Below are 14,825 nucleotides of genomic sequence, written 5' to 3' on the forward strand. Positions count from 1 at the left end.
GAAAAGAGGATGGCTTCTACAACAGGATAATGATCCTAAACACACCTCAAATTCCACAACGGACTACCTCAAGAGGCACAAGTTGAAGGTTTTGCCATGGCCCTTACAGTCCCCTGACCTAAACATCATCGAGAATCTGTGGATAGACCTCAAAAGAGCAGTGCGTGCAGGATGGCCCAAGTATCTCACAGAACTAGAAGCCTTTTGCAAGGAAGAATGGGTGAAAATCCCCCAAACAAGAACTGAAAGACTCTTAGCTAGCTACAAAAAGCATTTACAAGCTGTGATACTTGCCAAAGGGGGTGTTACTAAGTACTGCCATGCAGGGTGCCCAAACTTTTGCTTCGGGCCATTTTCCTTTTTTGTTATTTTGAAACTGCAAAAGATGGAAATAAAAAAGTTTTCTTGCTTAAAATATTAAAGAAAAGTGTAAACACAAAATACTCTGTAGATGCTGGGGTCAAAGCAATGCTCACAACACACTGGAGGAACTCAGCAGGTCGGGCAGATTCCGTGGAAACTATCAGTCAATGTTTCGGGCCGAGACCCTTCGTCAGGACTGAAGAGGGAAGGGGCAGAGGGGTTTCGGCCTGAAACCGTGACTGATCATTTCCACAGATGCTGCCTGACCTGCTGAGTTCCTCCAGCATGTTGTGAGTGTTGCTTAAAGAAAAGTGTCATCTTTAACTTTATGCCTTTTGGAAATCAGTTCATCTTTTACTCGCTTAGCTATTCACAGTAACAGAAATTTTGACCAGGGATGCCCAAATTTTTGCATGCCACTGTATCTGCTACACCACCGTGCCTTTTGCACATCTTTTTCCTAAATCGTTGTATTTCTTTATTTACCTGTAAATGCCTGCAAGAAAGTAAATCTCAAGGTAGTATATGGTAACATGTTATGGGGAGAAGGCAGGAGAATGGGGGGTTGAGAGGGATAATAAATCAGCCTCGACTCAATGGGCCAAATGGACCAATTCTGCTCCTATGTCACAAGTTCTTTGATAATAAATTTACATTGACTTAAGCATGGAAAAATTCACGTTTGGCATATGACTGTTGGCAATGGGATGGGGTAAAATAATCAGAAACATAGAAACATAAAAAAACCTACAGCACAATACAGGCCCTTCAGCCCTCAAAGCTGTGCCAAACATGTCCCTACCTTAGAACTACCTAGGCTTTACCCACAGCCCTCTATTTTTCAAAGCTCCATGTACCTATCCAGGAGTCTCTTAAAAGATCCTATCGTTTCTGCCTCCACCGCCGCCACCAGCCCATTCCACGCACTCACCACTCTCTATGTAAAAAACTTAGCCCTGACATCTCCTCCGTATCTACTTCCAAGCATCTTAAAACTATGCCCTCTTGTGCTAGCCATTTCAGCCCTGGGAAAAAGCCTCTGACTAACCACATGATCAATGCCTCTCATTATCTTGTACACCTCTATCAGGTCACCTCTCATCCTCTGTCGCTCCAAGGAGAAAAGGCCGAGTTCACTCAACCTATTCTCATAAGGCATGCTCCCTAATCCAGGCAACATCCTTGTAAGTCTCCTCTACACCCTTTCTATAGTTTCCACGTCCTTCCTGTAGTGAGGTGACCAGAATTGAGCACAGTACTCCAAGTGGGGTCTGACCAGGGTCCTATATAGCTGCAACATTACCTCTCGGCTCTTAAACTCAATCCCACGATTGATGAAGGCCAATGCACCTTATGCCTTCTTAAACACGGAGTCAACCTGCACAGCAGCTTTGAGTGCCCTACTTTGAGGGACCCCAAGATCCCTCTGATCCTCCACACTGCCAAGAATCTTACCATTAATGCTACATTCTGCTGTCATATTTGACCTATCAAAATGAACTACCTCACACTTATCTGGGTTGAACTCCATCTGCCACTTCTCAGCCCAGTTTTGCATCCTATCAATGATCCGTTGTAACCTCTGACAGCCCTCCACACTATCCACAACACCCCCAACCTTTGTGTCATCAGCAAATTTATTAACCCATCCCTCCACTTCCTCATCCGGGTCACTTATAAAAATCACAAAGAGTAGGGGTCCCAGAACAGATCCCTGAGGCACACCACTGGTCACCGGCCTCCATGCAGAATATGACCCGTCTACAACCACTCTTTGCCTTCCGTGGGCAAGCCAGTTCTGGATCCACAAAGCAATGTCCCCTTGGATCCCATGCCTCCTTACTTTCTCAATAAGCCATTGGTATATTAATAGTTGGGGTACAGAAGTAAGAGAGCCAGGCAGGAGGCAGACAGGACAGGATAGGCCAGGCCAAAGATCTCCTGGGTTCGAGCAGTCTGGCTTCCCTCAATCTCTCACTTTGCTATCACTTACCACAGGATGGGCACTTGCCACATTCTGACTGGAATCTGCTATTGTGGCCAGGTAGATGAGGTTCCTATGCAGGATCTGCTGGTACCTGTACGGAAACAATAAGATTTTTTATTCTTTAAACAACTTTCTGCCCAGTCCCAAGTGGCCCTGGCAAGACATGGCAACCTTTGGTGGACAGCTAACAAAACCACTAACAGTTCTACTGAATATTCTTTTTTTTAGAACTATGATCACTGCAATTTGCAACCTGTGATTTCCCTTTGGCAGGTGTGCTTTTGAGTTGTCTGTATGACCTGTTGTTTCGGCGAACTGGACGGTGAAGTATGCAGGGATGGCCACTGTCGCCATGACTGAAGTGGACTTGGGTCCAGATTAAGGCAGCAGCAGAGCCCAGACCCAAGAGTGAAAAACAAACCAACTATTAGCCCACTTTAAGTGCCAAGCCAGATTTAAAAAGATCAAGGTGTCAGGGCGAGGGCAAAGGAAGAACCTTTGCTCAGCTCACTGCTCGAAGACACTTCACTCGCCTCAGAACTGAGTTGACTCTGCAGCTGTGGCCTGCAGCCGTCAGCTCCAGATCCAGCTGCAGTGCTGAACCGTCTCCATGGCTGTGATATCAGTTTCTGGGACCCGGTTCATGCCTGTGTGTTAATTGTTTACTTTTTTATTGTTTGCTTGATTTGTTCTTTCTTTTTCACACATTCTATTGTGATTCTTTGTTTTGTGGCTTTCTGCAAGAAGATGAATCTCAAGGTTGTATATGGCATACATACTTTGATTACAAACGTACTTTGAACTTGAAACTACTGTGCCATGTCAATGGGCCTTGGGAGTGCCTGGTGAAGGAAGCCATTGAAATAAAACTAGAGAAAAAGAACTTTAACAAAGACAGTGGTCTTGTTCTAAGTAAGAGCTGGAAATCAATTGTAAACAAGGTAGGACAACGGAAACCCGATTGGGTGAGGATTAACCAATCAGGAGGCACAGGTAATGGGGGTATATATACCACCGGACTGAATATGTCTAGGCGTCATCCTTGATGAAGATGGCAGAGTTTGTCATCGAAACATTGGTTAAAATTGATACTTGTACCTGGCTGGAAGCCTGAGAAGAGTTTATTCGGTGGTTGATAGGTTCTTGATCAGTCAGGGTGTCAAAGGTTATGGGGAGAAAGCAGGAGAATGAGGTTGAGAAGGATAATAAATCAGCCAACGTTGAATGGCAGAGCAGACTCTGGCTCAGATGGGCTAATTCTGCTCCAATGTCCTATGGTCGTGCACCACGGACAGTGCTGCCAAGGACTACAGGGTGACAGGTGGGCTCTGGAATGGATATCTTCCCCCCCCTCCCCCCCAGACCTTAATGCATCCCTTCCCCACTCCTCATCATCCTGTGGCAAAGATTAAACATTAAAGATTAGTTTTATTTGTCAGATGTACATCCAAAGACACAGTGAAATACGTTGTTTACATCAATGACCAACACAGTCTGAGGATGTGCTGGGGGCAGCCCGCAGGTATCTTCACGTTTCCAGTACCAAGCTAGCATGCCCACAACTTACTAACCCTAACCCTTACATCTTTGGAAGATGGGAGGAAACTGGAGCACCCAGAGGAAACCCACATGGGTATGGGGAAAACGTACAAACTCCTTACAGACAGTGATGGGAATTGAACCCCAATTGCTGACGCTGTCTTATGTTATACCAACCACTATGCTACCATGCTGATAATTCAACAGTGTGGAGCCATACAGGCAAATGACAACTGAATACCATGGACTGCCTCATTCTTGCAACCAATATCCCTGCTCACCCCTCCCAAGGTCCCTGTACGTCACCAATCTTGTCACATCACTCGTGGTGACTGTGCTTTCGGCCACTCATGCTCTGGTCCTGAAGCACCCTACAGAAACCTTCCTTCTCCTTCAATATCCCGCTCTTCCAGCATCACTTTCTGCAACTTGGCCTCAGAGTTTGAGAACACTCGCAGGAAAACTGTTTTGAGCTAGCCCCAGAGTTTGAGAATACTCCTAGGAGAACGGTTTGAGATGCTTTGTTCAATTGAGGCCCTCCATTGGTCAGGGTTGTCCACGGATGCTGCTTCCTGGCTGTCTACGTGATATGCAAGCCAGGGCAGTATGACATAAAGAGCAAGCTATTGCCCATGTAGCGGCCCCGCCCCCCTCGCTATGCAACTGATAAATCCAAAGGAACAGCAGGTACTGATACAGTTTGGTTGTCAGAGGCTTCTCGAGAGCTCTTCCCCACGTTTATTCCCACCCACCAAACCCTGGCAATGAGAACCTTAAGTTGCCCTTCTCTGGCAGCTGGGGTGAAGGTGGCATCAATCAAAATGGCACTCAAGTTGTTCTGAGCCTTTGATGATACCCAAAGAGAGTGAAGGTGAAAAGTGTGAAGTGATTCAGTTTGGAAGGTTGTGCCTGAAGGCAGAGTACAGGGTTAAGGCAGGATTCTTAGTAGCAAGGAGGAACAGAGGGATCTGGGGTTCCATGTCTATAGATTCCTCAAAGTTGCCATGCAAGTTGATAGGGTTATGGTGTGTTGGCCTTCCTTAATCGGGAGATTGAGTTCAAGAGCCACAAGGTAATGTTGCAACTCTACAAAACCCTAGTTAGACTACACATGAAATATTATATTCCGTTCCGGTCACCTCATGAGAGGAAGGATGTGGAAGCTTTAAGGGAGTGCAGAGGAGATTTACCAGGATGCTATCTGGATTAGACAGCATGTTTTATGAGGATAGGTTGAGCAAGCTTGAGATCTGGAGAGGAGAATGAGAGGAGACTTGGAGGTATAAAAGATGACAAGAGGCATAGATAGGGTGGCCAGCCAGAGACTTTTTCCTAGGGTGGAAATGGCTAATGTGAGTGGGCATGCTGTTTACTATCCTCTGTAGGGTTTTGCAGTCCGATGCCCTGCAGCTCTGTACCACACAGTGATGCAGCCAGACAGGACGGTCTCGATGGCGCTCCTTTAGAAAGGAGTTAGAATATAAGCGAGGAGCCCAATCGCCTCAGAAAGTGTAGATGCTGCTGTGCCTTGACTAGTGAGGAGGTGTTGTGGGACCTGGTTAGATCATTTGTTATGTGCACACTAAGGAACTTTGTGCTCTTCATAGCAAGGTGATTGGAGGAAAGTATACGTGGGGATGTCAGGGTTTTTTTTTAACAAATACATTAAGTGCATGGAAACCACTGCCAGGGGTAGAATTAGAGGCAGATACATTAGGGACATTTCAGAATCTCGTAGATGGGTACATGGGTGACAGAAAAATGGAGAGCTATGTGGAAGGGAAGGGTTAGGTTGATCTTAGACTAGGTTAAAGAGCCACTACAATATTGTGGGCTGAAAGGCCTGTACTGTATGTAATTAAAGACAAGTCCATGGCATTGCAAGAGGTGGTCTGTAGTGCTGTGTCACTGAGGTAGTGTTGGGGTTGTGCAGATTGGTTCAAGAACCTGATGATAGCTATCCTTGACTCTGGTGCTCGTATCATGTCAAGTGCCCAGATTTATTGTTGCAAAGACATCAACAACTCTCAGCTCCTGATCACATTGTTGCTGCTCCTGGGAGCTTGCTGTGCACCAACTGGCTACTACATTTCCTGCTCCAGTTCGCCTACCACGCAAACCAGTCCACTGGTCATGCCATAGCCTTGGTCCTGCACTCCATCCTGTCCCATCTGGAAAATGACACCTCATACACCAGGACATTGTTAATTAACTTCAGCTTAGTGTTTAAGATGATCATCCCTCAGAGGCTGGTGGGTAAACTGTCCTTGGTGGACTCAAAACCCCTCTCTGTAACTGGATCTTGGAATTCTTGATGGAAGAATCCTAGTTATTCCAAGCTGGTAGCAACATTGCAAGTTCCACCACGCTGAGCGTTTGGCCCTCCAGGGCTGTGTGCTCAGTCCACCGACGACTCACAACTACACTGCCAGACCCAGCTCAAACCACATCATCAAGTTCGCCGATGATACAAGTGGTTGGCCTCATCAGCAACAATGGTGAGTCAGCATACAGAGAGGAGGTAGAGAGGCTTGTCACAGGGTGCGTGAAAGACAACCTGCGTCTCAACATGGACCAAACAAGAGATTATTGTGGACTTCAGGAGGACACAGGACGACCGCTCTCCATTGGACATCAGCGGCTCTGCTGTGGAGAGTGAAGAGCACAAAGTTCCTTGGTTTGCACATAACAGACAATCTAACCTGGTCCCACAACACCACCTCACTAGTCAAAGCACAGCAGCATCTACACTTTCTGAGGCGATTGGGCTCCTTGCCTATATTCTGACTCCTTTCTAAAGGAGCACCATCGAGACCGTCCTGTCTGGCTGCATCACTGTGTGGTACTGAGCTGCAGGGCATCGGACTGCAAAACCCTACAGAGGACAGTAAACAGCACCGAGAAGATTATTGGAGACTCCCCCCACCTCCACCCATTTGTGACTTTTACTGGGAGTGTTGTCGATGAAAGGCCCAAAGCATTGGTGAGGATCCCTACCACCCATCCCACAATCTTTTTGACCCACTACCGTCAGGAAGGAGATATAGGAGTTCCAGGACAGGGACTGACTGCCAGACTGAGTTAACAGCTTCTTCCCTCAGGCAGTGAGACTAATGAATACCCTGACACCACTGAGGTGTCATGACTAGGACAGCAAGCTGTTTACTGTTTACCTGTGCTCCATGAATTTTGAATTACAATTTACTCTGTGCCAGAGTAAAGAGAATGAATGTTTAGTATAGTGGATAGATGTCAATAGACTACTTTGTTCTGAAGGGTATTGAGCTTATCCAGACAAATGAAGTATATTCCATCATGCTCCTCCCTTGTGTTATGTATCACCCATCCCACAATCTCTTTGACCCACTACTGTCAGGAAAGAGGTACAGGAGCATCAGGACTGGGACTGTCAGACTGGGGAACAGCTTCTTCCCCCAGGCTGTGAGACTAATGAATAGCTTTGTCACTAAAACAGCAAGCTGTCTACTGTTAACTTATTTGTAGTAATATTTTGTTTATGTGCTGTGTGTGATACATGTTTTGTGGGTGCACCGTGGTGTAGAGGAACATTGTTTCATTTGCTTGTATATATGTACAGATGACAATAAACTTGAATGTAAACCTGATATTTAACTTGTAACATTTTGAACACACTCAATGTTCAAAATAAATTTATTATCAAAGCACATATATGTCACCTTATAGAACCTTGAGATTCATTTTTTTACAAGCATTCTCAGTGAATACAGGAAACACAACAGAATCAATGACAGACTGCACCCAATAGAATGAACAAACAACCAATGTGCAAGAGACAACAAATTGTCCAAATAATAAAAAAAATTAAAAAGGAAACAATAATAATGTTAAATATATAGGCAACAAACATCGAGAACATGAGATGAAGAGTATTCGAAAGTGAGTCCATGGGTTGTGGGTACAGTTCAGTGATGAGGTTGTGAAGATGAGTGAAGTTAACTCCTCTGGTTCAGAAGCCTGACGGTTGAGGGGTAACAACTATTCCTAGTATGGGTCCTGAGACTCCTGTACCACCTTCCTGATGGCAGCAGTGAGAAGAGAGCATGGCCTGGGTGGTGGGGATCTCTGATGATGGATGCTGCTTTCCTGCTATAGCACTCTGTATAGATACACTCAATTGTGGAGAGGGCTTTACTGACGGACTGGGTCATTTTATGGATAGCGAGGTGCTCCGAGGGTGCACAGAGCTAAGAAAGGTGTAACAGAAATACAAGAAGCTTTGGAGAACATGAACAGTGAGTTTTCTGTCACAAACCCGTCAGACTGGAATGAAACCTTCTGCCGAATATCTGTGCCAACAGCAGCAGTAATCCTGGGTGCTGGCATTAGGTTACAATCGAGCCCAGACATGTTAATACTCTTGACTAAAGCAGTTCTTACACTCCCAAACCCCGCAGCATGACTCTACAATACATCAACCATTTCACCCAGGAGGCAAATTCAATCATTAAAGATGAGCTTTATTTGTCACGTGTACACTGACACAAACAATGCATTTCACTGTATCTTTCAAGGACTAACACAGTCTGAGTATGTGCCGGGGCAGCTCAGAAGTATCACCATGTTTCTGGTGCCAGCACAGTGCGGCCCATCTTACTATCACTAAGCCATACGTGTTAGGAATGTGGGGGGAAGTCGGAGCACCCAGAGGAAACCCACACGGTCACAGGGAGACAGGAACGTACCTTAAAGGTAGTGACTGGAATTGAACCACGATCGCCGGCTCTGTAAAGAGTTGTGCTAACCACTTTGCTACTGTACCCCCCATTAAACATACCCCCACCCCCACCGAGATACACCACGGATTGTATACAGACTGAACACTCACTACACTGACCCTTAAAACATTCCCACAGCAGCTCCACAATTGAGGGTAATGGTCCAGGAGCAGGTTGATGGGATGAGGAAGATAGATAGCTCAGCCAAAGGACCTGTTTCTCTGCTGTAGTGCTCTATGACTTTATGATACCTGGCGGCTGGGTGGGTGAATGAAATGGTGAGGAAGGTACATGAGAAACTTCAATGGCCAGAGCAGAAGGAACAGGCTGAAAAGTTATCATTTCAGAGTGCAGAAAGGCACAGAGAAGGTGTGACTGCAACAGTGAATGTGCAGAGATTTTCCTGGGCTAATGAGTCTGGCGTCGTTTAGGAGCTAGGGGGAGACAAGACATCTATTCATTGTCTATAAAATTAATGAAGACCTCAGCATAGTTAGCAGGAAATTTCTATTTCCAAAATCAGAAAGAGGTAACCACAGGGTAGTGGTTTGTTAATTGAGAGGAAGCGAGGACAGAGCTACATGGGGAAAACAGCCTCAAAATTTCCACTTCCCAGTCATGAGGAAAACAGCCTCAATATCTCCACATCCCCGTCATGAGGAAAACAGCCTTAATATCTCTACTTCCCTGTCATGAGGAAAACAGCTTCAGTATCTCCACTTCCCCCAATGAGGAAAACAGCCTCAGTATCTCCACTTCCCTGTCATGAAGAAAACAGCCTCAGTATCTCCACTTCCCTGTCATGAGGAAAACAGCTTCAGTATCTCCATTTCCCTGTCATGAGGAACATAGAACACAGAATAGTACAGCACAGTACAGGCCCTTCGGCCCACAATGTTGTGCCGACCCTCAAACCCTGCCTCCCATTTAAGCCCCCACCTTAGATTCCTCCATATACCTGTCTAGTAGTCTCTTAAACTTCACTAGTGTATCTGCCTCCACCACTGACTCAGGCAGTGCATTCCACGCACCAACCACTCTCTGAGTAAAAAACCTTCCTCTAATGTCCCCCTTGAACTTCCCACCCCTTACCTTAAAGCCATGTCCTCTTGTATTGAGTAGTGGTGCCCTGGGGAAGAGGTGCTGGCTATCCACTCTATCAATTCCTCTTATTATCTTGTACACCTCTATCATGTCTCCTCTCATCCTCCTTCTCTCCAAAGAGTAAAGCCCTAGCTCCCTTAATCTCTGATCATAATGCATACTTTCAAAACCAGGCAGCATCCTGGTAAATCTCCTCCATACCCTTTCCAATGCTATGGAAATCAGCCTTAATATTTCCACTTCCCCCGAGGAAAACAGCCTCAATATTTCCACTTCCCCCCCATGAGGAAAACAGTCTCAAGGTCTCCAGTTCCCCCCTGAGGAAAATAACCTCAATATCTCCACTTCCCCCAATGAGGAAAACAGCCTCAGTATTTCCACTTCCCCCATGAGGAAAACAGCTTCAGTATCTCCACTTCCCCCCCATGAGGAAAACAGTCTCAATATCTCCATTTCCCCATCATGAGGAAAACAGTCTCAATATCTTCACTTCCCCATCATGAGGTAAATCTACCTGTCATCCCATGAACTTTACTCTGCCACAGACGGTCTCAAGCTGGCTGCAATAGGAGGGTTGTACATGGGGCTAGCAACCCCATCCTGTAAAAACCTAGAACTACAGAAATACCAACGGAAGCTCCGGAGACCTCACCTCTGGGACAGGAAATATGAACAGAAGCCCCGAAGACCTCATCCCGGGGAGAGGAAGGATCTTCAAAGGAGTACACCTGGCTATAATGTGAAAAACCGGCCCAGGACAGAGTGCTATGGAAGCTGCTTTCCACAGACTGTGCCCCAAGTGGGGCGACGGGCTTAGGTAAACATAGAAACATAGAAAATAGTGCAGGAGTAGGCCATTCGGCCCTTCGAGCCATTCAGTATGATCATGGCTGATCATCCAACTCAGAACCCTGTACCTGCCTTCTCTCCATACTCCCTGATCCCTTTAGCCACAAGGGCCATATCTAACTCCCTCTTAAATATAGCCAATGAACTGGCCTCAACTGTTTCCTGTGGCAGAGAATTCCACAGATTCACCACTCTCTGTGTGAAGAAGTTTTTCCTCATCTTGGTCCTAAAAGGCTTCCCCTTTATCCTCAAACTGTGACCCCTTGTTCTGGAGGTAAGTAAGCATACCTTGAACTTATTGTAAGTTGATATTTAAATGATGAGCTTTACAATTCCGTAATTTATATTTTGTATTCATTTTAAATATAATGACAAACTTAGCAACTCATTCAGATTCTGAGTATTAATGCTGTTGGATTCATTCGTCACCTGTATATTGAAACATACATTGAAATGCTCTGTGTGTGTCAGCAACCAACACAAACCAAGTATTGCCGCACATTCCACACCAACATAGCATTTCCACAATGTCCAGCAGGCCAACACAAGCAACAACAATGCAATGACGGAATACAAGCCTATTTCCCGTCCTCCCACACACAGATGGACCAATTTTCCCTCCCACGAACACATTGCTTTAGAGTGCCAGCACCCCAGTTTCAATTCCTGCCACTTTCTGTAAGGAGCTGGTACGTTCTCCCCGTGACAGCGTGGGTTTCCTTCAGGTGCTCCAGTTTCCTCCCGTATTCCAAAGACATACAGGTTAGTCGGTTAACTGGCCACAGGGTGCAACTGGGCAGTGGGGGCTCGTTGGGCTGGAAGGGGCTGTTACTGTGCTGTATCTCTAAGTAAAGAAACAAAGTCAGTGACTTACTGGGTGCACTCTGCAGCTTTGCCATTGTTCTGATACTCCACAATGCACTGAATTAACTGGTTGTTCTCATCAAGTAACTGAAACCACAAAAAAATGCCACTTTTACTAACGGTCACAACTAATCAATAGTAACAAATTGTTGATTAACATACAGCCTTCGACCCAGGGACATTAACATCCAAGATTCAAGATTGTTTAATGTCATTTTTCTGTACACAAGTGTAAAGGAGAATGGAATAATTGTTTTTCAGGATCTGATACAACACAAAAAAAACATAATGAGATAAAGAACACAATACATATAAATACATATGACAGCTCATATATGCAGATTGATTGTATGTCCATAAAGTGGCACTTGGCACAGGAGCGTCTGTACATAAGGTGACTGACAGGAAATGATAAAGTAGTGGTGGTTGTGGGTGTGGAGGGGTGAGTTTGTGGGTGGAGGCGTTCAACAGCCTTATCACTTAGGGAAAGTAACTGTTTTTGAGTCTAGCCATCCTAATGTAGATACTACGTAGCCTCCTCCCTGGTGAGAATGGGACAAACAGTCCACGAGGTAACAGCGTTAGACAGATTTCAGTCAGGACACTGACTGATGGAGCAGGTTGGAGATGCCGGCTGAATGATTTATTCCTGAGCTACTAAAACTTCAAGTCATACGTCCATGATATTAAATCTGATCAAGTGGCTTCAAGAGAAAACAAATGGCTTACTGGACTTCATTAGATGGCAGTTTAGAATAACTTCTTCTTATACAAGTCCATAGCAAGGCAGAGTTTGATGGAGTCCACACATTCGATTGAGTTTCCATGCCCTGGCAAGGAAGTTGCAGTGTATGTACCAATATACACAAGAATGATCCCGGCAATGAAAGGCTTCACAAACGAGGAGTGTTTGGTAGCTCAGGGCTTGTACTCGCTAGAGTTTAGAAGAATGGGGGGTAGGGGGTAAATCTCATTGAAAGCTACCAAATACTGAAAGGCCTCAATAGAGTGGATGTGGAGAGGATGTTTCCCATAGAGGGCGAGTCTCGGACCAGAGGGCAGAGCTCAGAATAGAAGGGCATCTATTTAGAACAAAGATGAGAAGGAAGTTGCTTAGACAGAGGATGGTGAATCTGCAGATTTCATTGCCACATTGGACTGCGGAAGCCAAATCATTGGGTATATTTAAAGCGGAGGGTCAGGGTGTGAAAGCTTGGGGGAGAATCAGGAGAATGGGGTTGAGAGGGATAATGATTGAATGATAGCACTGCTCCTGTGTCTTACTGTCTATAAACACTATTCATTTAATTAGTGATACAGCGTGGAGTCAGTCCTCTGGCCTTTCGAGCCACAAAGTCCCAGTAACCCCACAACCCCGATTAGCCCTAACCTAATCACGGGACAATTTGCAATGACCAATTAAGCAGCCTGTTTGGATTGTGGGAGGAAACCGCAGCACCAGGGCACACCCAAGCGATCACGGGGAGAACATACATAGACTCCTTACAGAACGGCACCGGAATTTAATTCCAACTCCGGAATGTCCTGAGCTGTAATAGCTTTGCACTAACTGCTACACTATGGTGGCATCCAAATTTATCTTGTGGCAGGACTCTCGGTTGTGTTACTAACTGCAATTCACTGAACTTTATACACTTTCAAAGAGGGATGTTTGTTAGAGATTATATCCTCGTAACCTAGAATCATAGAGTTCTACGGCACCACGACGTCCACCTCATCTATACTAATCATGCCTACTAATCCCATTTGCCTACACTAGGCCTGTGTGCCTCTATGCTTTTTATCAATCAATTACCTGTCCAAATATGTTTTAGACATTATTGTATCTGACTTACAAAATATAACTGGTCTTACTAAAGGAAATACAAGTTTAAGGTACAGAGGGAGTGTTTAGGAAGGGATAGAAGAATTATTCTTTCCACCCAAAGGAGGGCGATGATCTGAAACTTGAGAAGGTGATGAAGGCAGAGATGCTCATTACAAGTATCTGGATGCACAACTGAATTACAAAACTCACCCAGCACCCAACACAAACATCAACTCTACCTGAACCAACACACAATCACCATTCCTACCCAACCCAGCAACCAAAATACCTACCAATCCAAACAGCACTCAAAGCCTAACCGCACTCACCCCAGCACCCAACACAGCCACTGCATTTAAATCAGCACCCAATCCCTACTATCACCCACTCCATCCACACCAGCACCCAATCCCCACTGTCACCCACTCCATCCAAATCAGCACCCACTCCCCACTGTCACCCACTCCATCCAAACCAGCACCCAATCCCCACTGTCACTCACTCCATCCAAACCAGCACCCAATCCCCACTGTCACTCACTCCATCCAAACCAGCACCCAATCCCCACTGTCACCCACTCCATCCAAACCAGCACCCAATCCCCACTGTCACCCACTCCATCCAAACCAGCACCCAATCCCCACTGTCACCCACTCCATCCAAACCAGCACCCAATCCCCACTGTCACCCAACCTACCCTAACTAGCATCAACATTCACCCGAGAACCTGATCCACAACACCCATCCCACCCACCGACCTCAGGACCCAAATCCCACCCTAGAAACCGACCCCCAACTTTGACACCTAAGACAAACGTCCACCCCAGCACCCTCCTGAGCAAGCTGAAGACCAAAATCCCTCCCCCAAACTCGAACCAAGCCTTCCACCAAAAACTGCGTGCCGCTCCTCACCCCGGGATCAGATCCACTGCTCCATCCCGCCTTCCACATCATCGCGTCCGACTAAAGTTCAACGCGGGCCTGGCACCCCACAGCCTGAGAGCGCGGGGCTCACGGCCCGTCTCCCGGAGTGGCAGCACCATCCCGGCTCCCGGCTCCAGGCCGCAGCCGCCCGCCGCACGCACAGCCCCAGGCCCGGGAGCCAGGCCTCGGCGCGGCCCACAGCCCCGCTCACCTTTTGGATGGTCGCCTGGTTTATTTCACATTTGCTCCGCAGCCGCTGTGGCACAAATACCACAGACATGGCGGGGACAGCAGTTCCTCCGACAGTCGGCGGCGGCGGCTCCTCCCCTGTGGGTGACACCTCCCTCCATCCGTCACTCCCACCCTCAGTGCCTCCCTCCTCATCTTTCTGATCGTACATTCCTCCCCCCACCGCCATCTCCCCCCTTCCCCATCACTCTGATCCTGTCCCTCCCCGCCATCTCCCCCCTCCCCATCACTGATCCTGTCCCCCTCCGCTCCCCACCATCTCCCCCCTCCCCATCACTCTGATCTTGTCCCTCTCCCTCCGCCCCCCACCATCTCCCTCCCCGCCATCTCCCTCCATCCCCATCACTCTGATCTTGTCCCT

General features: G+C 46.7%; 1 protein-coding gene across 1 annotated transcript in view; it reads right to left on the reverse strand.

The window, feature by feature from the left end:
• The window catches only part of LOC134356360 (protein SSXT-like), a 39,236-nt gene extending 24,682 nt beyond the window's left edge, over positions 1 to 14,554 (reverse strand). The window contains exons 1-3 of the mRNA XM_063067263.1: positions 14,427 to 14,554; positions 11,474 to 11,550; positions 2,357 to 2,441 (exon numbers count right to left, since the gene is read on the reverse strand). Coding sequence (XP_062923333.1) covers positions 2,357 to 2,441; positions 11,474 to 11,550; positions 14,427 to 14,495 — 231 coding nt within the window. The 5' untranslated portion in view covers positions 14,496 to 14,554. The remainder of the gene's footprint in view (positions 1 to 2,356; positions 2,442 to 11,473; positions 11,551 to 14,426) is intronic.
• Between the last annotated feature and the right edge of the window lie 271 nt (positions 14,555 to 14,825).

The sequence above is a fragment of the Mobula hypostoma genome, chromosome 14, assembly GCF_963921235.1.
Source record: "Mobula hypostoma chromosome 14, sMobHyp1.1, whole genome shotgun sequence".
In the NCBI taxonomy this organism is placed as follows: Eukaryota; Metazoa; Chordata; class Chondrichthyes; order Myliobatiformes; family Myliobatidae; genus Mobula; species Mobula hypostoma.